This window comes from Spodoptera frugiperda, chromosome 23, assembly GCF_023101765.2.
Source record: "Spodoptera frugiperda isolate SF20-4 chromosome 23, AGI-APGP_CSIRO_Sfru_2.0, whole genome shotgun sequence".
NCBI classification, from domain to species: Eukaryota; Metazoa; Arthropoda; class Insecta; order Lepidoptera; family Noctuidae; genus Spodoptera; species Spodoptera frugiperda.
The window spans coordinates 12,045,654-12,070,032 of NC_064234.1; the positions used below are offsets into that span (position 1 = coordinate 12,045,654).

Consider the following 24,379-nt stretch of genomic DNA (forward strand, 5'->3'; position numbering starts at 1 on the left):
ATCGATTTGTATGTTACAGTTTATTAATATAATTAAACTACAATTGCGTTATTTTTACGGTTAAAATTGTGCATAGTTCATCAGAAAAAAATTGATAAGGTTTTTAGCCACGTAGTCAATAAATAAAAATCTGTCACTAATTATGAGTTTATGACAGTTGTCTTTAGTCTATGACCAAAAAATGACAGATCATCAAACCACGGGATTGGGGATGTGATTTATTTATTTTTATAATTTTCTGTGTGAAAACGCTGGGTATTTGTTCAAATTTAACAGTGTCAGGTGATTTAATTTCTAAACATTCTTATAAGATCCCCCTAGATTAATTTAGAGAAAAGCCTGTGAAGTTTTGTCGTGTCACACTGGGACGTCATTGAAGTGATAAGGTTTTATTGTTGAATATTTATGTGTAATTGACGTGATCAGTATTGTGGAGTGTTTTTTGGACAGAGCGATGGCCGAAACGAGTGAAGCGCGAGCAAGCGCATCGGCGCCGGGCGGTGATGCTGGCGGGGAAGATGACAAACACGATGAGCGTATGTTGGAGTGCAACATTTGCTTGGACACGGCTCGCGACGCCGTCGTCAGCATGTGTGGCCACCTGTTCTGGTACGACACCTTCACATATCATACATTCCATAAGTTAAAAATACAATTAAAAGAAATGTATGTTAATATATTCCAGAAAGTAAACTGTATATGTTTCTAGTTCATTCACTTCATTGTGTTAAAATTAGGGTAATTCACCTCTTGATTTAGAATTTCAAGTCTGAAGTTAATTTGTATGTAATCTCATTACATGATAATAAGTCTCTACTTGGAAATAACAGTTTGGAAGTGTTTGTTGATTATGGCAAAATAGTCTTGTTTACAATTTTATTTTTTCAATGTATAACTGGTATCACACCTGTATATTCAAACCAATTAGAGACCAATAGGAAATTAATGAGTTTTAGTTCTACAGCCATCAATTCTACTTTCCTTAAGCACAGAATTACCTAATATAATATTTAAAATTCAAGGTAACAATACAATGCTTCATTAATTTCATATACATTTTCAAATAACTAAGCAAATTACTGGCATTCATAAGTAAGTACACAAAGTATGAAATCAGTTTTTATATTATGCAATGCATACCAGACTTTACTTAATAATCATCTATGATTTTAAATCTGTACACAATATACTCCTAAGATTATACACATACCTGTTACTAAAGTAAACAGAACTGACATGGTTTGTGAATTAGTATGGACTAGATATGTGTGTCTACTGCCTGATGATAATGATTTTTTAATTAAACATCTAATATAACAGATTATTTCAAACTTCATTAACTAGTTCTCAATTTCAGGGTTTGAAGGATATATATCCGATATAATATATCCAACTTTTTGGGATACAGGTATATCAATTTTGCCTGATCTAGAAGATTTCATGTTTTGGATTCACTTGTCTGTTTTTAAGTACTACCGTAACATGCAAAAAATATATGTACCTAAATAATGCTAAAAATGTCAACATGATGTTTATACAAACTAAAACAAACAAATAAAATATATCATAAATATCCAATATTTTGATATTTATAATAAATATTGGATATTAACGATCCCTGCTCAATTTACATATTAAACATAAATGTTAACAGACTAAGACACAAGTGAAGTATTGTTTTTATTATCAGAAGACTCTAATTTTGAAGAATGTTTCAATATTTATACATTTATTAAACAGGTCCATTATAGATATTCAATATTATGGATGATTATTAAATTATTAATTAATTAGTTATGATAATTTATCTAATCTGGATCTTTCTTTTATTTTGACAAGAGCTCCTTTTAATAAAAACCAAAAAAAATTTTCTATGACCCCAGTTGGCCATGTTTGCACCAGTGGCTAGAGACGCGCCCCAGTCGGCAGGTGTGCCCAGTGTGCAAAGCAGCCATAAGCAGAGACAAAGTTATCCCGCTGTATGGCAGGGGCAACACTAAACAGGAGGATCCTAGGAATAAGGTATTCAATAATCTACTACATGACTCATATAACTATACATAGAAACTGTGTTAACTAGAAGAGTTGAAGCAAACCATCACAAAAATTGTGCAATCTATGAATCTGTTCATAGTGAAATCTATGAAGCCAGTTCCAGAGCTCTTTCAAAGGGTATTGTACCCTTTATTTTAAACCATGTATAACAAATATCAATGGAAATCGTAAATAGACAATAGGCGGTCTTATCTATAAAAGCAATCTATTATGGACAACCTTAGTTGACAATGCCGATATTAGCCCTGTATTATTAATCTTTTCAATCAGGATATTAATTAACGATGTCTGTAGGTACCACCGAGGCCGGCGGGACAGCGTACAGAACCCGAGAATACTAGCGGCTTCCCTGGTTTCGGGTTTGGCGAGGGCTTCCACATGTCTTTCGGCATAGGCGCCTTTCCATTTGGAGTGTTTACATCCACATTCAACTTCGGAGATCCAAGACCCAGTGCTGGTATGTAGTAGATAACACCGTAAAAGCATTTCATGTATTTGTCTGATATGTGATAAGTGAATAATCTGGTAATATTGTTTGTACAGCGCCCCGCGGCACTGCCCAGTACGACGAGGAGCAGTTCTTATCGAAGATATTCCTGTGGGTGGCCATCTTGTTTGTGTTGTGGCTAATCTTCGCATGACCGCCGGAAATGAGTCCGCCGCCCATGGGCCGCGTCCTGCATCCTCACTGACTTGCCTCTGACATCAGTGTGCGCTTCGGTATGTTTACACTTTGGTCGCGAACTTAACCAAATTCTCCCCATTTCCTTTAATAGTTTTAAAATAAATTGCTAGTGGACTTTTTTCCTCCTGGAAAGGTGCAAGTGTATAAAAATTAAAGTGTTGTGAAAGGGTTTGGGATATAAGTATGTATGACGCGTACGCGGTAACTTGAGACTTTAGTGATGCAATGTGATATCAATTTTATTAATGTCAACCAAAACACATCACTGGGGAACACTGACCTTTCTCAATGACATTATTTATTCCTTTTATGATAATGAGCATGGTGTAATTCGAATAAGGCTGCATTCAAGCAGGTGCCAAGTTACCGCGCACAAGCCGTAGTATGTTACAGTGGAGATATACTCTGTACTGCTAACAACGTGCCACGTGTTTATTTGTTCAGTGTAGTAAGTTCGTAAAATACTGTAGCTAAATTTGACACCTAAAATCAGAAAAAATGGTGTTACATAAATATAGGTTCTGTGGGATACATGCAAGTCTTTTAATATTGACGATTTCTCAATCTGTCTTATCAACTAAACTTTCAAATTACTAATAGATATTCTTACATTATTGGCAAGCAATATACTGTCCGCTACTGTACTAGATAGTGTCTCAACTATATTTCTTTTTCTTAAATGATAACTATAGTTTAGCTGGTGCTGAAGATAACCCTGTACTCCATTTGTATAGTACATTAAACCTTAAACAGCACTATGTCATAGTTCCAGATGAGGAAATATATTGGGACTAGGTATTATTGTTGGGTTGCTTAAATTATCAAATTTTGAAAGGTTCCTACATAGTTTTAAATGCTGGTATTTAACAAAATCTACATTAATGTGACGTATTTTTTTTTACTTTAAACCTTAACTATAAAGAGGGTAGTGATTATGAGACATGAAGATAGTAAAGTTAGCCAAATGTTCACAAGTCATAGTCACATATCAGAACAAACAAAATTCAAATAATGGAAATACTCAATGTTTAAAAATAAATAAACTTCAGTTTTAAAAACATTTATGTAATAATAACTCTAGTTTTACTAGATTTTGGAACTCGACATTCCCACGTCGTAGTTGTAATGGCCATAGGTACAAGGGAATAAGATATTCCACCACTATTTTACATTACATTAGATATATTTGCTAAACCAAATACAGTGAGTCCCGCGTATCATGAAAAACTGAAGTGAACAAGTGTAAACATATCGCGTCCACACTATACCTGCTACACTGGCCGCTAAGCGCCCGTCGGTCGCCACGACTGGTAGTCCCTTCGTCAGTCCACTACTGGTGAGCGCTACTGGTCGGTAGTTTTACTACCGAGCTATCTGCAGCTGCTTTGATACTCTTACTGCACCAAGTATGACTATAGATTAACTTGAATTTATTCAATAACGATATTTTATATCGTAAGTTTCTACAATTATCAATTGTATCAAGTTAATCACAAAATTATTGTTGGCTAACCACACAGTAGGTAGTAACAGGCCACAACCTATCATTTCCTTCGAAAAATACACTGGCTAAAGTTGGTAGTACTCATTTAATTTATTTAAAATCGAGTCGTTCTAGCGACTTCATGTGCACTTATATCAATAATATTACTTAAATTATGTCGATGTTACCACTCGACGTTTCAATCACATTTATTGAAGTTATTATAATGTATTATAGATGGAGAGAAAATTGTGTTTAACGTTCAATAATAAGATGTCCTATTTTACTACATGATGATACAATAAAGATACCTATAATGTTAGGCAATGATATAGTATCTAAAATCGAGCATTTTGCTTCGTCGATGTCCAAGACATGCGGTTGGCAGATTGTCTAATTTTTTATAGTAATAGTGAGTGCTATGTAAGTTACTTTGTATATAAACCCATGTTAATGTTACAGGGGCCTTCATCTTTACTCGTTTCGCTATTAGGTTACGAAGGCTAGTCTCGCAATAATCTGTGCTGTATGCTCGTGTACAAACTACGCAGATGCTCTGGGGCTGCATGCAACGAAGGGCCCGGGCCCAACGTCGACTTCGATAAGGTCTGCGTTAACGGAATTATTAGCTTCGTTTGTAGTTCCTTCGTCAACTCATTGTGAAATAATGTCACAACAAAGTTTTAAGGCCCTTTTCCATTCGCTCCCTTTTCCGGATAGCCGTCGGTAAAGTGTATAGCTATATCGTTAGCTTTCGCACGCACCGATACGTCGTAACGTACATTCGCCGCCGGATACCCGACAGCGGGAACGTGTGATCAGGCACTAGGGAGCAGTAAAACATGGTGTTGCACAATTTGCCTCAGACACAACATGCGCCCGTAACATTTACCATCTGTGTATTTTGTACACTGCATTTGTTATATTCGTACTATAACTGTTGAATGTACACAAAACGGTAGGTTTTGAATGTCATTTAAAGAATTAAATTTTATTTTAATACGGAGATGTGACTACATTTTGTATGATAGTTGATTGCATAGGCGTTGTGGATACTCGGAAAGACGCATATTATATGAATTGGTAGTTTTATGTTAATATTCCTGTAATGATAAGTGTATATATAATTATTATATCAAACTAATTACGTTGTGATGGGAGGGTTTGTTTTTAATTGTAAATTTTAAAATAAAGATACATGATGCTGAACTATGTTTTTTTGTACCTAATCAAAGCCTGTGATATATAACTAGAGATGATTCGACTAATAGTGAGTAGTCGATTAATTTTGCTGTCCTTACCTAATAATTTATATCACAAGTTACTTAAAACTGGCGCAAACATGACTTTGAACACATAAATGTGAAATAAAACTTGTTATGTATATTCATTCCCTTTATTAATAAAGAAATGAAATATTTTCACAATTCGTCAGCTCCTTACAAGTTCTGAATTAATAACCACTCATTTAAGGATATACTTACAATTATAATATTTATTCACTAAAGTCTAACCTAATTATATTTGATTATGGGAAATGTCTCTGAAGTATTAGGTTTTACAATACTCATTGAACAGAGGCAGTCAAATAAACATCATCTTATATTAAAAGTTAAAAAATCAACATAAAATCAATCTTAACATTGGGATACTGAAAAAAAAAAAAAATTAAGGACAGGTGTAAGAGACATTTCTAGAGGATTCCTAACTAAGAAATAAATGAACATGTCGAATGTTTAACTAAAGGCAAACATTAGCCTGTACTTTCGAAACAATCGTATCTAATTTTACAAGTCAGTGTCCAGTGCTAAGTCGCCCCGCGAAAAAGATCACCAAAGATATTACAATAATATTGGACTAGTCTACTCTATCCCATACAGTTTGAGTGTCCTATCCATGCTTGTAGACGCGATGTACTGTGCGTTCTTACCGAACCTAACGCCGGTAGCGGATGCCGTGTGGTCGTTAAACACCTTCAACTCCTGCCACTGTCTGCACAGGTATACCCTCACGTCTGTACCAGCAATAGCCAGGTAAGTACCACTTTGGTCAAAGCACAACTCCTTGATGGCATACCCTTCTTCTAGCTGAATAGTCTTGAAGTTCTTAAGCTTTCTCAAATCCCACAACTTAACGCACGCGTCCTCTGCTGCTGTAGCAAGATAATAACCGTTCTCCGAGAAGGAGATGGATGTCACAGGTCCCACATGTCCAGGGAAGTTAGCCACATTGCTCTGCTCTTTCAAGTCCCAAATCTTAACTTGAGAGTTCTCTGTACCGGTACCGAAAATAAGACCGTCAGGGTGAAACTGCGCCGTGGTGAGGCTTACACCAGAGAAATCGCTGACCTTAGTGAGCAGCGTGCCCGTGCGGATGTCGGAGAAGGCCCAGTGCTGGTCGGTAGACGTCGACAGCACGTAGTCGCCAGTGGGATGGAGGGACAAGCCAGTCACAGGTCCATCGTGAGATCGCAGGATAACTGTCGTCTGAGACCTGCAAACAGTAAAAAAATTGCATTGTAAATAAAAATAAAAATTTTTAATAATTTATATTTGGTAAAATCTAAGCATAATGATCAACACATAAAGTTTTGAATTATACACAAAACAATTTACTCACGTAGGCACATTCCATACACGAATAGTGTGATCTGGTGAGGCTGTGATAACAGTATCCTCGTCCGGATGATAGATGACGCGGGTGACTTTCTTGGTATGACCCTTGAGGATGGCCACCACTTGTTCCGTGTCTTTATTGAACACAGTGGCGTTCCTGTCATTACCACCTGTCAGCAGTTTACTGTGATCTGATGGGTTGATATCCAAAGCCAAGATACCAGGCACACTGGCTGAGTGGAGACCCTGAAGAACAAAAGCACAGTCACTATGAGAACACACTTAAGTAGGTACAACTACATTATTTAAAAATCAACAGCCCTCGACATACAAAACGAAAGTGTTGAAATTAAAATTCTACTCACGGGATGTGATGCCAAGGTAAGGAAACCTCGTATCTGGTCAGGCGCGAGCAGTCCCTCGGGTACGGTGCGGCCGCGCCGCTTGCGCTCCTGTGTGAGCGCGGTGGCACGCTCCTGCAGGCGCGACACCACCTCGCTGGACATCCCCACCGGGGCCGCGCCGCCGCCACCGGCTGCACCAGCTTCCGCCTATCACGCATCAACAATTAGTTCAGCAGCACAACAATGGAATCAAAACAATTTTATGGACTCAAATCCAGTCCAAATACAAACATACATAGAGATCTTCTCAATTCATTATTCTACCACTAAGTGAAGGTCAAATACTAAGCATTACAAAGGATCATCAGTGGGTCGGATTACATAATTTTGACTGTATTAGCTTACCACAGCCTTAGAACATAATTAAATAAAACATACCTGGTGAGTTGGTTGTGGAGCTACAATGCCAGCCTGTGGTTTGAGCGTGGCAAGTGCTTCTCTCGCGGCTGTTACTTCCTTGGTTAGACGAGCAATTACACGGCACGCCGCATCGTGTTGGTAGAGAGCATGACTTAATTCCTATCAGAATAGATTAAAGTAAAATTTGAATATACAATACATTATTTTATACATAATAGATATACACTTAAAGAAATATTGGTAGCATTTAAAAATAAATAAATAAATTGATGTTGTGAGTATGTGACTGACCTGTCGAGCAGTTTGCAGCTGTTGGCGCTGTGTGAAGGCATGCAGCATGAGAGCATCCCATTCATCCTGCATACTCTTCAAGGTGGCAGGAATAGATGTGGCACTTGGAGGCTTTGGCTTCACTATTGGTGGAGCTGTTCAATACATATTACTATCTATTAGGTACTACACTTGATTAGAGAGTATGCAACTCCATTACAACAACAATTGGAACAAAAATCTTTCCCTAATACTTATCAATGAATAAATTGATGAATACTGAAATGCTACTATATTTTAAGTTATATTTAAATATAGTGCATATTTGAAGTGACAGTACTATTACTTACTTCGACTGTGTCTTAAATAAAACACATGGTGATAAGTAATTGTGTAAAAAGCATCGTAATAATTCAACATCACGAAAGTATGTATGTAGCCTTTATAACTTAATGATGTCTAAATAAGGCGACAACATTTCATTTGATCAGAATAGAAAACCATTTGTGCCTCTTGCAGATGTAAGTAGATACTTGGAATCACATATTATTGCTAATGTTGATATAATTTTGTAACAGAAACACATTAATATAATTAAAAAGACAAGATAATAGAGTCCGCCCCTAAGGAAACTCCATGACCCAGTTATTTCTTTAGAATTAAACATTTTAAGGGTCTATTTTGCATTTTAATGGTTACTACTAAGTTACCAAAGTTTACTAACCAAGTTACCAACGGAATTGTTAAAAGTATGGCCAATATACTCACTTTTAATCTCAATGAGATCTTCAACTCGCAATTCCTTGTAGGATCCACTCCATTTTCTATAATATATTTTTCTATGACGCGCTTCTCAAATACGGCTCCCGAGGATGGAGACACCACAGGTTGTTCAGGAACCTCATTTGATACTAAAAACACAAAATTAGGTTAGAAATAATTAAAACCACAGTTGGTTTATGCGTAAACAGCTGGACTTGAAGTATAAATCTAATAGTATCCCTGTTATTCCTAGCATCTTTAATTAAATAGAACCGTTTTATAAAATAGTATTCAGAAAGATTTCGACCACCGGCAGACAGATACGCGCCTTCCGAAAAATGGTGTGTATCAAAGTGATTTGATAAAATTATGTGATTAAATTACCCCTTGCACAATACAGAGCCATTATAGTTAATTATTTTAACTAGATTGTACACAATCACTCTGTATTACACATAAAAATTGGCTGACAAACATTTACGAGTTCCCAGCATTGATAGAATATTAAACATAGAGTATAAAAGTCAATCATAGACTATATAAACATTTGCAAATGGGATTCTCGTTGTCTGTGGTCATTAGGATTTGGATGTGATTACGAAAATCGACTATCTAAAATTCTAAGTACTGTAAGGAGAATGAAACCACCTCTACAACTTACTAAATAGTTTTAATATTACTAACACAAATACAATGCTTGATATTACCAGTTTCTGGCTTTAAAGAGATACGTCAAAAGCGATCCGCTCCGCAACTGCCGGTCGTCTTGGAGCGGAACGATGAGCTCGCCAGTCAATTGAGTACATTGGCGCCAGTTGTACCCATTAGACCAGTACCCGTCGAAGGTAATCAAGTCCGCGTCAATGTACTGGGGATCACACAGAATTCAGTGCCCGGTTGATTAAAGTACGGGGAACAGAGGCAAGATTTGGGAGGGATGATGGTGTGAGTCGGCTCGTGAAAAGGTACCGGTCCGTGTGTGTTGCCATTACGGTAAACCATGTGTGTCTAGGCGGCCGTCTGTTTACGCCTCACGAGCACGTCTAAGAACGGCAGCATTCCTTCTTTCTCCTCCTCAGTAGTGAACTGAATGCTAATGCACAAAGTTTAGGTGTCCCACGAATTCCGCCACATGTTCCCGGTTGATGACAGCAAATACGTCATCAACATATCTCCACCAGTATACGCGGTCGCACCGGGGCGGATGTTAAGGCTTGACCCTCAAACCACTCCATGTACATCAAGTTATTAGCAACCACTGTCGCTAGTGGCGAACCCATAGCAACCCCGTTCACATTGCTGGTAATAATCCCCTCTCCACAAGAAATAACCTGTTGTCAGGCATATGGCTTACAGGGCTAGTCAACTCGAGTCGTCAGTAGCATCGTGACAATCGCCGCGTCGTGTGTCCGAAATGCTCCTCATGAATATGAGCCAACTTGCATGGCTTGAAACTAGTCGAGTTAATCGTCAAAACAGTACGTGAGTAAGCCGATCCAACTAACATAATACATTAATTTAGTATGTCTCACGAAAGTTACAATAAAAATAAATTGATGTTGTGAGTATCCAAGTGACTGACCTGTCGAGCTAGTTTGCAGCTGTTGGCGCTGTGTGAAGGCATGCAGCATGAGAGCATCCCATTCATCCTGCATACTCTTCAAGGTGGCAGGAATAGATGTGGCCACTTGGAGATTCTTTTGGCTTCACTATTGGTTGGAGCTGTTCAACACATATTACTATCTATTAGGTACTATACTTGATAAGAAAGTATGCTCACATATATAACTCCATTACAACAACAATTGGAACAAAAATCTTTCACTAATACTTGTCATTGAATATACTGAAATGCTAAGCTAATTTGAGGTTTTACTTAAATATATTGCATATTTGAAGTAACAGTACATTCTTGAGAGTGTCTTAAAACACATTGTGGTAAGTAATTGTGTAAAAAGCATCATAATAATTCAACATCACGAAAGTATGTATGTAGCCTTTATAACTTAATAATGTCTAAATAAGGCGACAACACTTCATTTGATCAGAATAGAAAACCTTCCGTGCCTCTTGCAGATACAAGTAGAAAATTGGAATCACATATTATTGATAATGTTGATATAATTTTGTAACAGAAACACATTAATATAATTCAAAAGACAAGATAATAGAGTCCACCCCTAAGGAAACTCCCTGACCCAGTTATTTCTTTAGAATTAAAAATTTTAAGGGTCTATTTTGCATTTAATGGTTACTACTAAGTTACCAAAGTTTACTAACCAAGTTACCAACGGAATTGTTAAAAGTATGGCCAATATACTCACTTTTAATCTCAATGAGATCTTCAACTCGCAATTCCTTGCCATTAATAGGATCCACTCCATTTTCTATTATATATTTTTCTATGACGCGCTTCTCAAATACGGCTCCCGAGGATGGAGACACCACAGGTTGTTCAGGAACCTCATTTGATACTAAAAACACAAAATTAGGTTAGAAATAATTAAAACCACAATTGGTATTTGCGTAAACAGCTGGACTTGAAGTATAAATCGAATAGTATCCCTGTTATTCCTAGCATCTTTAATTAAATAGAACCGTTTTATAAAATAGTATTCAGAAAGATTTCGACCACCGGCAGACAGATACGCGCCTTCCGAAAAATGGTGTGTATCAAAGTGATTTGATAAAATTATGTGATTAAATTACTTACTTGCACAATACAGAGCCATTATAGTTAATTATTTTAACTAGATTGTACACAATCACTCTTTATTACACATAAAAATTGGCTGACAAACAATTTACGAGTTCCCAGCATAAAATGATAGAATATTAAACATAGAGTATAAAAGTCAATCATAGACTATATAAACATTTGCAAATGGGATTCTCGTTGTCTGTGGTCATTACGATTTGGAAATGATTACGAAAATCGACTATCTAAAATTCTAAGTACAATATCAACAATTTTTTTGGATTAATGGACACTTGAAACACTAGATGCGTTGTCGGCCTTTTGGGGGTTAGGAATTTAAGGGTTGTTGTTCGGAATCGGATATTGGGAAGGGGGGAATTGTGCCTCCGGTAACCTCACTCAAACAATGAGGCCATGGTAGCATTTGTGCCGAAGCATGGCTCTCCCACACTTGAATTGTTGTAATATATCTATTTTATGTATATACTTAAAGAAACTTGTTTATTTGTAAACAAAAGTAAAAAAAAAAAACCTCTCTCTACTGCAGCACCTGTAGCCTAGATGCATTAGGCAGAGGATGCAAGAAACGTATGGTGTTGTGTTGTTAATCTCAATTCCCGACATGATTATTGTTTTAGCCTCCAACTTATCAAACCACCATTAGGCATTTATTAAAATCTTAACTAAAAGGCAGAGGCGTACAATTGTTAATGTAGTAATGCCTTACCCGACTCAAAAATGGAACTAGTCAAACCTATTACAACGCCACGCGTCATGCGATATGATACAAACTTACAAAGCGAAGGTACCACGCCCTATAAATTGAACTGCGTGATTATTTTTTAAAAAAGTACGATTTGGTGTGACAATACGAAAACGTGTTTAGGACATGTGCGCAGCCACATAGACGCATACCATTATGTTACGGCAGTCGATTTGGTAGTGCTCCTAAATATTTCTGTACACCTCCGAAAAATGTAAAAGAAAATACCTGTATAGTTTCAGAGTTTTTATTAAATTACAGAGTAACAATAAAATATTTGGTGCCAATGAAAATGGCACTATAATACTAACTAGTCATTGTGTAAAAACTTACATCAATATCCATACACAGCACTATGTACAAACGTGGCGCTTTAGAAAACAGCAGCCTACTATAATATTTACAAGTCACAAATATAACATCCCTTGGAAGCATAGGGACACTTTGTTAAAATAAAAATAACCCAAAATAATTTGGTTTTCATATCTTCTTAACACTTTGAAAATAAATATTTTACACTTTAGATCTAATCCATCATAAACTTTTTAACACACCATTTTTCAACTAAATCTTATATTTGACTAATGTCACTGTTAATAAAAAACTAATATTTTAGTGTCTCTATTAATTTAGATTAGACAGTAACCAATACATGATTGTTAAAACAAAATAAAATTCCATTCTTGTCTATAATATTATCTACCTCACTACAGAAAAATAAACTCAAGAGACATTTCATAAATTATTAAGTAATATTCAACTACCACTTTGACTACTGAAGGCTGTCTACTGTAATAAACTAAAAACATTTCGTATTTTAGACATTACAAAGAGGTGACAAAGTAAAAATAACATTAACACTACATTGCACTAAATATTATGTACATGGTCTTAATATTTACAAAATACAACATTGTGTTTTTAAAAAACTTCTCAGATGTTCAGTTATTTAATAAAATTCTTAGGAACCTATCATTTAGCATGACAATAAGGTTTGAGAGCACAGAACTACAGACATTAATAATGCTAGGGTGCTGTGTAACATATTATTATAAAAAAAATATTATTCTATTTCTTATTCTTGGAGATATATACTTTAGCAATATAAAGAGAAAATAATATCAGATATGAATGTATAATAGATCAGTAGTATCATATTAATTATGGCACCAACAAAAAGCTGGTTTATTATAATTGTATAATGATAGATAATTTTTACACCACACAGTCATGTATATTTAAATAACACATTGATTTTGAATAGATATAGAATTTTGATTTCCAGTGTCAAAATGTTGCTGATGTTATGAATTTCCTAAATAACTCCTATTCAAAGTCACGACCGACACTAAGATTGCATACAATCACAACCTCCGCAATTAAAGCCACATTTATATCTTAGTGTTTGTGCTAAAATACATATTATTAAATATTGCTTGATACAAACAATGAAATCATTAACATATGGTACATAATATCCATTTCCACATTTTTTATAAAATTTGCTTATGATTGGTTGTTTAAAAACAATATTATAGCTTTTTTTAATGAAATCCTTAAATATTACAACAGTCACAACAAATACTAAGACCAAGCACTTGTATGAAATCTAAAGCTGGCCAATAAAGTTAGCAAGTTCATCTTGTCAAAATAAAGCAAAATCTCATAATTTTCGCAAAATATTCAACACAATTATTAATGCTGCAAGAATAAAAATGAGCACGAAATAATATCAACTAAACACATATTCCATCCCATTCTAGTTACGGTAACAAACATAATACACTACGTCTTCAATGTGACTACATCAAAATAAACTTTAGAATGCACAACAGTCAGTTTTATATGAATTCTAATGTTTTTGAGGGTCTTTCATATAACACAATGAGCACAAGTTTAACTTAGCAACACAGAGTTGAGCACTATACACAGTTTGGTACGTTAGGTATGGCACGTCACTAGGGGCACATATCGCGTCGCTTTATACGAGCATGAGGATGGCCCTAGCGATGGCGCGCGATCACGTATAGTTCTCGCGGAGCTGTCGTATGGCGCTGTAGATCTTGACAGCGGGACCCAGGCGGAGGCGCACGCACTGCACGAGCTCGTCGCGCGACGCCATCACCAGCTCTGCGCCCGACATCCGCGCCGCCGCCACTGCCGCGCCCGCTGCCTCACCAGCTATCCGGGTCACCAGTGCCACCACGTCGCTCTGAAATTATTATGTCATTCAAGTTAAACACATTTCGGACATGGAATAAAGTATAAAAAATAGTATTCATACTAGCCAGAGTATGTAGTACAAATAGTTTATAATAGAAGCTAAAGAGTTACATCAAAATGTATTTGCTTCAAGCTAAAAAGGGGCCAATTACCTGTGTCCAAATAGTAGGATCATGTGGTAGAGCGAGTGCAGTGAGGTGCGCGGCGAGGTGTGTGGCGAGATGGTCGCGCAGTGGTGCGGGCGGCGCCGCGGGCACGCACGAGGAGCGCGAGCCGTGCTCCGGCGCGCACAGCGAAGCGCGCGAGTACGTGCGCAGCGTACGCGTGTCCGACCGCCCGCTGCGCCAGCGCTTGCCGCCGCCACTCGATAGCGAGTCGTCGTCCGAAGCCTATCGAAAAATAACATAAAAATAAATTAAAATCTCACATCTAAAACTATTCGAAATCTGTTATAGGATGAAACACAGAGATACATAGTTATACCAACCATATTAATATTATACCAATTATCTATACATATAATAAAATCGTAGAAAAGTGCTGTCTGTACATTGAAAATAAAAATAAAAAAAATAGCAGGGGTTATTGTTATGTCGATGTCGAACCCAAAAATGTAATTAACTTTTTTTTTGTCTGTTTGTCTGTTTGTCTGTTTGTCTGTTCGTCTGTGCGCGCTAATCTCAGAAACGGCTGATCCGAGTTGGATGCGGTTTTCACGAATATATTGTGGGATGCTTAAATTTACATTTAGTGTTTGTTTCATGTCAATCGGTTCATAAATAAAAAAGTTATGTCAAATTAAAGAATCACGTCGAACATTCTATGCTTATACCATTAATTTCCGCAACTATTTGACGGATTTGGTTGAAATTTGGTACAGATATAGTTTAGAACCTTAGAAAGGACATAGATATATTTTTATTTCAAAAATCAAAAAATAAAAATAAGAAATAATTTATTTATAAATAATTCTATGTCGATCGTTACACGACTTCGGTTCATGTTATTGTTTTAATTCATCGAAAAAAAGTAAATAAATAGTAAAAAGGTATGAAAAAAATAATATCAATATAATAAAACATTTAGTACAAAGAAAATGCTCTAACGGAGTATAGATAATTCTATGTCGATCGTTACACGACTTCGGTTCATGTTATTGTTTTAATTCATCGAAAAAAAGTAAATTAATAGTAAAAAGGTATGAAAAAAATAATATCAATATAATTAAACTTTTAGTACAAAGAAAATGCCCGAACGGAGTATAAATAAATAATCCAAGTTGTCTTTATCCTGTATCCTTATATACTGTAGTTAGTTTTTTTAATAAAATTGTAAGTCTAATTTATAAATTTATTAGATTAGATTTAAGTCGTTTCTTTTAAATTATTTAGTTTAAGCTTGGTTATTATAGCATAGAGGATAGGTTGTAATATAGTTTCTTTTTTAATTGTTATAATAAATAAAATAAAATTATACATACCGGATCATTCTTGGCCACTTCTTCAATGCGCTTATGTTTCGGCGGCCTGCCTCTTGGTCTAGAAAAATAAAAAAATGTGTTATTTATATGTTTCAAATAAAACCAAACAAGCTTTCCTATGTAAAATATGACCCTCACCTCTCTTTAGTATCGCTAGTGGGAGTACTCGTATGTATCGAGTTTGCCTTGGGCTGTTTGGTGAGCACTCTAAACAAGAAATTGACAATATTTATTGGGAGATTCTCAAATCAATAATATAAGGTAGTAATAAGTATTTTAGTAACACTCTTGTTGTAAATTATAACATTGTATGTGTATTGTGTACCTGCGTTCCCTAGGTAGAGCGTGGTCAGCGTCCCGCTCGGCGAGACGGTCGGGCGCGCGCGATGGTGGCTCGCGGTATGGGCAGGCCGAGGCCGCCGCGTGGTGCTTGTGAGCGCCGCCACGCACCGACCCGAGCCCGCGACACCCGCCCACGCCGCAAGGACCCACTATACGCAATTCTTCTGCAGCTGTGTTAAACAAATATTACATCAGTTTTGTATCAAGTAACTAATAAAACTAACTCAAAAAGTTGTAATAGATACTTACTGAGTGGTGGTTCTAACGGGTGTCCTGTCTTGAGACACCAACCAACGGGATGCAAGTCTGGGGAATCGTCATCGAACCAGCATGCCAACTCTTCTGGCCACCCGTCGAAAGATACTTGCACTTGGTGGCCCTTCACAGCAATTATTGTGGCCACACGGATGAGGAAAGGCACCTGTCATCAAATTATAAGACTTTAATATTTTATTTCTTATCTTCATTTAAACTTTGCCAACACTTAAAATGTTATAAATATAGCATGAATTTATGCCCTAGCATGATAATCTTCTTACCCTTTTGTCCACGACCTCCAGCTTCATGCCAGGTTTGAATCCCTGGGGCGGACGGGGCTTAAAGGCGCGTGATGGCGCCGGAGACGCTCCCGTCTCCGCCAAATAGTTCTCCCACGAAAATGTGTCAGGATCTTTGTAAACTGTGGAGAATTGTCTAAAGTTAGCCAAATGTGTAAGCCATTTTAATAAATAAATGTGTATCTTGTATGTCCAGTAATTAACGGAAACAGGCTAATGATGATGTTGGTAGTGATGACATGGTGTCATTGACTGTAGAATGGAATCATTGGATAAACATGTGTTTACAAAAACATAGTCACGCTTTGTTCTCTAAAACAGGAAAATTATAATATGTAGTAGGAAACATGAACTTATATGTTATGAAATAAATCAAGTTAGTTGATTGTCTTAATAAAATGGTACAAAGGCTTAAGAAATGTCCAGCCTTCAATGAACATATTTTATCTACGACCTTATCAGACCAACAGATACCCATCTGGAACACTTGCCTTCGAATGGACAGAGGCACAATGATAAAAACATAAATAATAACTACTTATAAATAAAAGATAATAAACTGCAAGAAGATTATATACATAGAATAGTTCAATAAATAAACAAGTAACATGGGTAAGCTAATGTTGTCAATAACACTTTATCTGTGGAATTTGGGCTACCTAATTTTACATCTAGATGTTGAGCGACGGCCGACGAGTAAATATGTGACTTTGATAAGAGCTATGCATTTCAATGAGAGAATGTGGCATTCAATGTAATATCAATTGACTGCTAAGTGGGGACATATTGTAATGACTGTCTTGGTGAAACATAATACTATCGATGTTATGTATTAAATAATACACCAAAGAGGATAACTTGTTTTTGTGAACGAAATACGCTATTGTCTATAATATCGAATAAGTCATTTATTTATTCCAGAATTCGGTATTGAATTATGAAACAGAAAAACTATATCATATAAATCCGTGAAATTAGTTTAATGCCCACTAAATAAGAATAATAATAAAATAAGAAGATTACGTTATTAATGTCTAATAATACACGATAAACTTACTTGTTTTTCGAGTGCTACATAACGATATATTTGACATTTGTATGTACGTAGTGTGGGATGGGACATATAAGTAATGTCCGCGAAATAACTTATATTCGTAAGACAACAATAGGCACGACAGTCACACACAAACGGCTCGACATGACTAACTCGTGTAGTTTCGACCAGATAACGACGCAACCAAACTACCGGTTATCCTTGTTGCTCGCGACTCTATGTTTGAATTTTTAACTAATACTATTAAGAATTATGTCGGAATTAATTTGCGATGTGCAGAATAAATACTACTTTTTACTTACTTACTTACGTCTACTTTTTTTATCATAACTTATAACAAGACAAATTAACATAGAAGAAGATAACACTGAAAAGTATATTAAAAATGTTGCATTGACGTGCTTACACATTGTTTTTTTTTTAAGTTAAATTTAATATGTATTTCCGTGTGTGTAATGTACAAGCACCAATAAAAATTGTTAAAGCTGCATATTTTTTTTTTTAGGGTTAGCACAATTCTATCAAATGTGGCACATTTATTATTTGCTTACATTAAACTCTCTGTAAAACAGTAACTAGTAAAGTAATTAATTAAGAATTTTTATATTACAAAAGTAAATTAAAAAATACTTACAATTAGGTGGCGTCAAAGGGATTCCGTTTTCTTCAGCCCATCCTACAGGGTGTATGTAGGGCGAAGTCGGGTCCACCCAGAAGTCATACATTTCGTCCCAAGAGTCAAAGTTAATCAGCATCCTATTGTCCAAGACGTCAGCAATGGATGCTACGCATACTAAGTCGTTCTTGCGATCTTCGGCTTCCAGCTTCATACCGACTCGGAAACAGTGCGGTTTGAACACCTAACAATATAAATATAAAGTCTTGTAAACAGTCATCATTATTTTTTGTTAAGCTTGGTAAAGGGAGGTCTTAACAAAATATCCTAATTATATTCAAGTAAAACATGGATCACAATAAAAATACTAAATACTAACCACAAAGTATTAGCAAAAGAAGCAAAAACAATAATTTTACCCCTGTTTATTTTCTTGTAAGGGATTGAGAATATAATGGAAAGTTATGTAACGAAAATAAAAGTAAACTTACCGCAGTTGTTATATGTGGGAATAAGTTCCTAGGTGCGGCGACTGCTCTTAACTGTTTCAAATACAGCGGCCACGAGAAACTAGACGAAGACATTTTACCCGGCGGCTTCAATGACCGGCCATTCTTCTCACACCAGCCCGGGGGGAATATATCCACAGAGTCTGCATTCACCCAATAGTCATACACATCTGGGAAGTCGTCGAAGTGAAGTCGTATCCTGTATCCCTGTACTTCAGCAACAGAAACGACACAGAACAATGAAGGATGCTGTGGATCTATTGCTTCCAGCCGCATTCCAACTTTAAACCCGTTTCTAGTGTAAGGGAAAGGGTTCTTGAACAGCTTAACAGGTGCAGATTTCGCTTTGCAAATTTCGAGGTATCGCATCCATGAGAAGCCATTCTTTCCACACATCCAGGGGTACTTCTCGTTCTCCACTAAATCCTCACTGAATTTTAGTAATGCAGCCTCTGATAACTGGTCAGCTGGCATTGAATCATAATGTTTTAGTAATATTTTGTCTTCTTTACCTTCTGTAGGAATATCAGACTCTGACAGTTGCTTCCTCATCAGCAACTTCTTTATCTTATTCTTCTTTTTGACCAAGTCGATACGTTCCCTATCCTTTTTCTTTTGTAAGGCTTTCTCTACTTCGGTCTGGCATGCAGCACTGCAGAAGGTTGGCGTAATAAACTCCGCCGCCATGCCATGACAACCGCAACATTCACAGCGAAACAAATCTTCAGGGGAGAGGGGTTTCTTGTTTCGTGGCTTTGTCGGAGTTTGGTGTTTTGCATGGTTACCCACTTCTTCCTTATCACTGCCATCTAGCAAGTCTATGAGCCCAAACTCATTGGTTTGAAATTGAAGGGTGCTGCCTTGTAATCTAGCAACTCCATTATTCCATATAAGACCTGGGGGATCCTCCTCTAAAATGCCTTCTTTGGTATCATTTTTACTGAAATCTTCAATTTTTGGGTAGTATATTTCATGGGAATTTGCCTCATTGAGATTATCAGGTTTAGTTTCTTTATAATCTTCACAATCTGAATCCAAATGTTTAGCCTCTAGATCTTTGTCTAATTTCTCATCACAAAACAGAGAGGGTACACGATGATCATCATTATTTTCAGCCTCTGATGGGTCCTCCATTTTTTCGATTTTGGGTAATGGCAGTGGCAATGGCATTCTATTCCTGTTAGACAAGTTTTCTGCACATAAGGAAATGCGGCGCTTCATACTTGCATTTGCTATCTTTCTATCACTGTTGTCAGAGTTAGAACGTCGTAAAATGGCGGGTGCAGCTATACTAACTGTCCCTACTTCATGTCGTTCGACCATGTTTCTATTTAACAAACTTTTGCCTTTCTCTGGTATAGCCAGAGTAAACGATTTCTCCCTATGGCCACCGTCATCATCAGCTATAGACACAGTATATATGTCATCATTCATGGCAGAATTTGTCTCAGGTATAGACAGTGTATATTCTCCCTGTTCACCTGTTGGTTCTGCTCTTGACCCTGGTATTGACAATGTAAAAGCTTTTTCATTTTTTGGACTTTGAGGCACATCTTTGCCATTCAAAACTACTTTTCCAAGTGGTTGCAAAGGTGGCATGTCTTGGGAATCCATTCCAGTGTCCCTCATTACTGTAATATTTCCTTGTGGATCATTTTGGATTTGCCCATTAGCTATTTGCAAATTAATAATGGGTCCTTTGGAAGCCATTGTTGCAGGCAATGTTACTGGCAAAATGAACTTTGTATTTTGAATTTTAGGCATGTTCATAGGGGTTATAAACAATTTCTGATTGTTGGCGTTTACATTAGACTGATTATTGGATATGAGGATAGATTGATTCTCTGGTAAGTTTTTCTGGTTTGGTTTTTTCATAGAGCCAGAGAGATAAGCTATGGCTGGCTTGCTAGGGTTGCTGGGTGCAATGCTGACTGGCACCATCATCTTGTCGTTGTTAGACTTTGGTTTCTGTATCACTATTGGTTGACTAGCATTGACTGGAGCAAGGATGGAAGACTTGTTCTGTGCACTCACTTTTGGTGCTATGTTAGGTTTGGTGTTTACATTTGATATCAAATGTAAATTCGAATTTGTGGTTACCTGTAAAGAAAATAATTGCTGTAATAAAAATACACTTCTTGTACACTTAAAACAGCATAAATAAAAAAAAAATGCAAATGTCTAGTCTAACCCATAAAGCATTATACCAATTAATAATGATACATAATATAATGTTAAATAATTTACTTAATTATCAAATTTTCAGCTTATCAAAAGAGAATAAAACTTTTCCACAAACTAAAGTTGTAAGAATAATTTTATTCCATTGTATTATTCTGTTGCAACAGTGTTTTTACCACCATGCTGAGTTATTATATGATTTATTTATAATGTTACATTAATAAATTTGGTCTTGCAAATAATAATTACAAATATAATGCAAGATGTCCCAAAATTCAACCATACAATTTCTGTAGGGTTATAAAACCACTAGGGAAAAATATAATGTGTAAGTTTCTGCTGTAGTAGTAGTGCTGCTGAACCTTAAGACATTCACTTGAGATATTTTTTCTTTTTTACCTGCAGTTATACTAAGCAAGTAATCAGCCTGATGAAATTTCATAGTTGAATTTTGAAATGAAAAAAATAATTAAAAAGTAACTTGAAGCCAAAACAAGACATCTAAAATACTATATTAATTTATGTACCAAACCACCACCATTATGTTTGTAGTAGTGTGAGTGAAAGTGCATTCATTGAGAATTTTGTCATTTAAAATTTTGCAAGGTTTGTATTTTAAACACGAATTAGTACATTAATTTGATAGATAACTATGTAATTTGATAAGCCAATTTATCACAATAAACAGGTTTTTCACATTAATATTTACATATTTTTTGCTACCTTTTTGTAAGTTACTAAAAATTTATTGAAAGTCATAATCGCTCCAATTGTTACATGAATGCCTGTTAATGGTGATGATTCACTTACTGGTCTCCTTACTATGATTTGTGGTGGGTTTCCACTTGTACTTGCTTGTGTGATGACGTCAGTACTGGAAACAGGCTTCAGCCCCGTTGGAGTTTGTATGTAGACCACATGCGGTACATGTGGCACCTGCCTCGGCGCTCCTCTAATTTGAATAGAATTTGCAGCATTTTGCATCTGCAGCATGGCATTGTTATGTGCAACTTGCACTTGTTGTGGAAGAGGATTGTTGACTTTCACTTGTGAAATAGTTGTTTCAGAGATCTGCAGGTGAGATGAACTTGGCACTGTCATCTCAGAGTTACAGTCCATATTGGTTGACCTTGGATTTGTTGACCCCATGTGAACTTGTATAATTGAACTATGGAGGGATTGGTTATGGTTCTGCAAGACTGGCATGGAAGGCAATGTAGGTAGTTGAATATTTGGATTGGCAGTTGGGATCTGCAGCGGTACATTTATGGTCTCACCAGCTGGTAACTGAACTGGGACACTGGTGGTTCCCGAGACTTGGAGAGGAAGACTAACAGGTGCAATTTGTAATGGGACTGTGTTTGTAGGCCCTGATATTTGAACAGGGACATTAATATTGGAAGTAGATCCTGGAATCTGTACTGGCACATGTACAGTAGACAGTTGCAAAGGATATGGAGAATTATTTGGATGTAACTTAACAGGGGCAATTGAATGAGTAACTAAATTGTGTGTTATAGGTAAGTTGCTCTGTGAGGCCTGCATCGAAGACACAATCATGCTGCTTGAGATTGGCGCCTGAAAGACAAAATATTTATTTGTCAATGCAGTGGTAAAAACACATTGATAACAAAATTTAAACTTTTTCGGAACTCACGCGTAATGTATTTAGTAGTACATTCTGCTGCGGACTGTTTTGTGGTAAATTAGTGCTCACTGACGTGTTCACTGATTTTAATAATCTCTTTTTTAAAATTTCCGTTTTAGGTTCGTCAAAGTTTTGAAGTGGATTACATTGCTGTCTCTCCATTTCTCAATGCTGAGAATATGAGCGAGTTCATTACAGAGACTCAGTTATCTTTTACAATCCATTAATGATGACCTGTAATGCATTTAAAAATAAAATATCGCGAAATGAAATATCGTACAGACGCACCACTCGCGTACATTGATGTTAGAGAATTGATAAAGTTTCTACACTAAATAAAAAAAAACACGAAATAAGTATAATATATAATATTACTTATTAAATTAATATCAAATACGTTACATATATTTTTCTTTTGCGAGTATCGCACTCTATCAGTATCAATTGTGCAGCTACTTTTACAGAACCACAACCTTCTACAAAAAGTTCACGAAACACTGCAACAGAAACTTAATACTTACATTCCGGTGTTTCAACACAGAGATGAGTTCTTCATGTATCTTTTCAACCATTACAATATCGTTATCACATTGAAAACCATTAAAGAAAAATAAAATATCTTTACTAAAGCGACGATATTTACCTGCCAAGCACAACTGGTAATAAATCTGACAACATTGCCAAAATGTTCAAGACGTTCGTTACGTTGGTACTAACTAAATTCTCCACCAATCACAACGCGTAATTTTCGTGACGAAGCTTTCGCGCCCGATTATTATTCAGCTAAAAAAAGTCAACAGATAAGTTTATATTTATACAGTTATGTATGCAAAGATATATAATGATTTCGTAAAAATGTGAAGTCCATTCTAAGTCTTAAAGTATATTTTTGGTAATAAAATATCGCATTTACTCTTTCTTAAATTAGTTACATGTTATTTTTAGTTTATCTTTGACATTGTTTTGTTACTACGCCATCATAAATAAGTATGTACGTATATAGGTTTCATTTCATTGTCATAAACAACAAGTCAACGAAACTTGTACTGGATGAAATAGAGTATATTTTCCAATTATTTATATAGAAATTATGCAATATAGATAAGATGTAACATACATTTCATTTTATATTTAAAAATATAAATAGGAATATCTTCGCAATTTCGTTACTAATTTATTTCCTCTAATAATAAATTACTTTTCACCGGAAGCGGAAAATGCATAGATACTGTTGTGAATAAAATGTAATAGATTGTACAAAATAAGTCATTATAATTTATTTATCACCTATTTGGTGATGGCGATACTTAATTTTTAATCCGCGCATGTTTTGTTTATAGATTCCTCGTGATATTAATTATATTGTATTTTGTAGTTGAAATGGTATTTTTAAAATAACATGCATGCGCACAGTTTTTTAAACTCCCACGTGATAATACATTGATTTGGGGTGTTTTTAACTATCAATTTTATTGGTATTTTATCAGAGTTGTTTACTATTCATTAATATGTGTTTCTAAAAAAGTTGTCTTACTCGTCAGAGTAGAATTAATGTATTATAAGAGATATATACGTTTTAAATTAAAGTCCCAAATAGTAAATTAACATACACTTATCATGCACTCTTAAAAGACTTTGTTTCACACACCAGTATCTAAGTTACAGATTAGAAAT

At 35.9% G+C, this 24,379-nt stretch overlaps 3 protein-coding genes across 8 annotated transcripts; 1 reads left to right on the top strand and 2 right to left on the bottom strand.

Moving 5' to 3' along the window:
- Nucleotides 1-129: 129 nt before the first annotated feature.
- Nucleotides 130-5,432, top strand: LOC118267034 (E3 ubiquitin-protein ligase RNF185). Its single transcript, XM_035580772.2, has 5 exons — nt 130-282; nt 451-609; nt 1,884-2,022; nt 2,350-2,512; nt 2,599-5,432. The coding sequence occupies exons 2-5, from the start codon at nt 455-457 to the stop codon at nt 2,694-2,696; spliced, it is 555 nt and encodes a 184-aa protein (XP_035436665.1). The 5' UTR covers nt 130-282; nt 451-454; the 3' UTR covers nt 2,697-5,432.
- Nucleotides 5,433-5,597: 165 nt separating this feature from the next.
- LOC118267033 (pre-mRNA-processing factor 19) lies at nt 5,598-11,512 on the bottom strand. Of its 2 annotated transcripts, none has more exons than XM_050703186.1 (7): nt 11,348-11,512; nt 10,959-11,108; nt 7,894-8,027; nt 7,621-7,761; nt 7,204-7,389; nt 6,843-7,084; nt 5,598-6,716 (listed from the first exon to the last, which is right to left on the bottom strand). In XM_050703186.1, exons 1-7 carry the CDS (start codon nt 11,364-11,366, stop codon nt 6,086-6,088), a joined length of 1,503 nt encoding a protein of 500 aa, XP_050559143.1. In that variant the 5' UTR covers nt 11,367-11,512; the 3' UTR covers nt 5,598-6,085. The 2 variants fall into 2 exon arrangements, with proteins under 2 accessions (XP_050559143.1, XP_035436663.2); XM_035580770.2 differs by lacking the exon at nt 10,959-11,108 and adding an exon at nt 8,641-8,783 and having other exon boundaries at nt 11,348-11,510.
- An 816-nt stretch (nt 11,513-12,328) lies between these two features.
- On the bottom strand, nt 12,329-23,576 carry LOC118266857 (uncharacterized). Of its 5 annotated transcripts, none has more exons than XM_035580443.2 (12): nt 23,227-23,573; nt 22,715-22,939; nt 21,868-22,635; nt 18,859-20,976; nt 18,386-18,611; nt 16,680-16,819; nt 16,390-16,561; nt 16,124-16,310; nt 15,937-16,005; nt 15,799-15,856; nt 14,471-14,707; nt 12,329-14,307 (listed from the first exon to the last, which is right to left on the bottom strand). In XM_035580443.2, exons 2-12 carry the CDS (start codon nt 22,865-22,867, stop codon nt 14,116-14,118), a joined length of 4,320 nt encoding a protein of 1,439 aa, XP_035436336.1. In that variant the 5' UTR covers nt 22,868-22,939; nt 23,227-23,573; the 3' UTR covers nt 12,329-14,115. The 5 variants fall into 5 exon arrangements, with proteins under 5 accessions (XP_035436336.1, XP_035436337.1, XP_035436338.1 ...); XM_035580444.2 differs by having other exon boundaries at nt 21,880-22,635; nt 23,227-23,572; XM_035580445.2 differs by lacking the exon at nt 15,937-16,005 and having other exon boundaries at nt 23,227-23,576.
- Nucleotides 23,577-24,379: the final 803 nt, after the last annotated feature.

What these genes read in the sequence shown, in the direction of transcription:
- LOC118267033 (XM_050703186.1), bottom strand. An exon ending in AGATCTCATTGAGATTAAAA is followed by an intron (nt 8,028 to 10,958) that starts GTGAGTATATTG and finishes TGTATTGAACAG; the next exon opens with CTCCACCAATAGTGAAGCCA. An exon ending in TTACCTTGGCATCACATCCC is followed by an intron (nt 7,085 to 7,203) that starts GTGAGTAGAATT and finishes TTTGTTCTTCAG; the next exon opens with GGTCTCCACTCAGCCAGTGT.
- LOC118266857 (XM_035580443.2), bottom strand. Translation starts at nt 22,867, where the DNA reads ATGGAGAGACAGCAATGTAATCCACTTCAAAACTTTGACGAACCTAAA. An exon ending in AAATCATAGTAAGGAGACCA is followed by an intron (nt 20,977 to 21,867) that starts GTAAGTGAATCA and finishes TTTTCTTTACAG; the next exon opens with GTAACCACAAATTCGAATTT. An exon ending in CCCGTTAGAACCACCACTCA is followed by an intron (nt 16,311 to 16,389) that starts GTAAGTATCTAT and finishes TGTTTAACACAG; the next exon opens with CTGCAGAAGAATTGCGTATA.
- LOC118267034 (XM_035580772.2), top strand. Translation starts at nt 455, where the DNA reads ATGGCCGAAACGAGTGAAGCGCGAGCAAGCGCATCGGCGCCGGGCGGT. An exon ending in ATGTGTGGCCACCTGTTCTG is followed by an intron (nt 610 to 1,883) that starts GTACGACACCTT and finishes CTATGACCCCAG; the next exon opens with TTGGCCATGTTTGCACCAGT. An exon ending in AGGAGGATCCTAGGAATAAG is followed by an intron (nt 2,023 to 2,349) that starts GTATTCAATAAT and finishes CGATGTCTGTAG; the next exon opens with GTACCACCGAGGCCGGCGGG.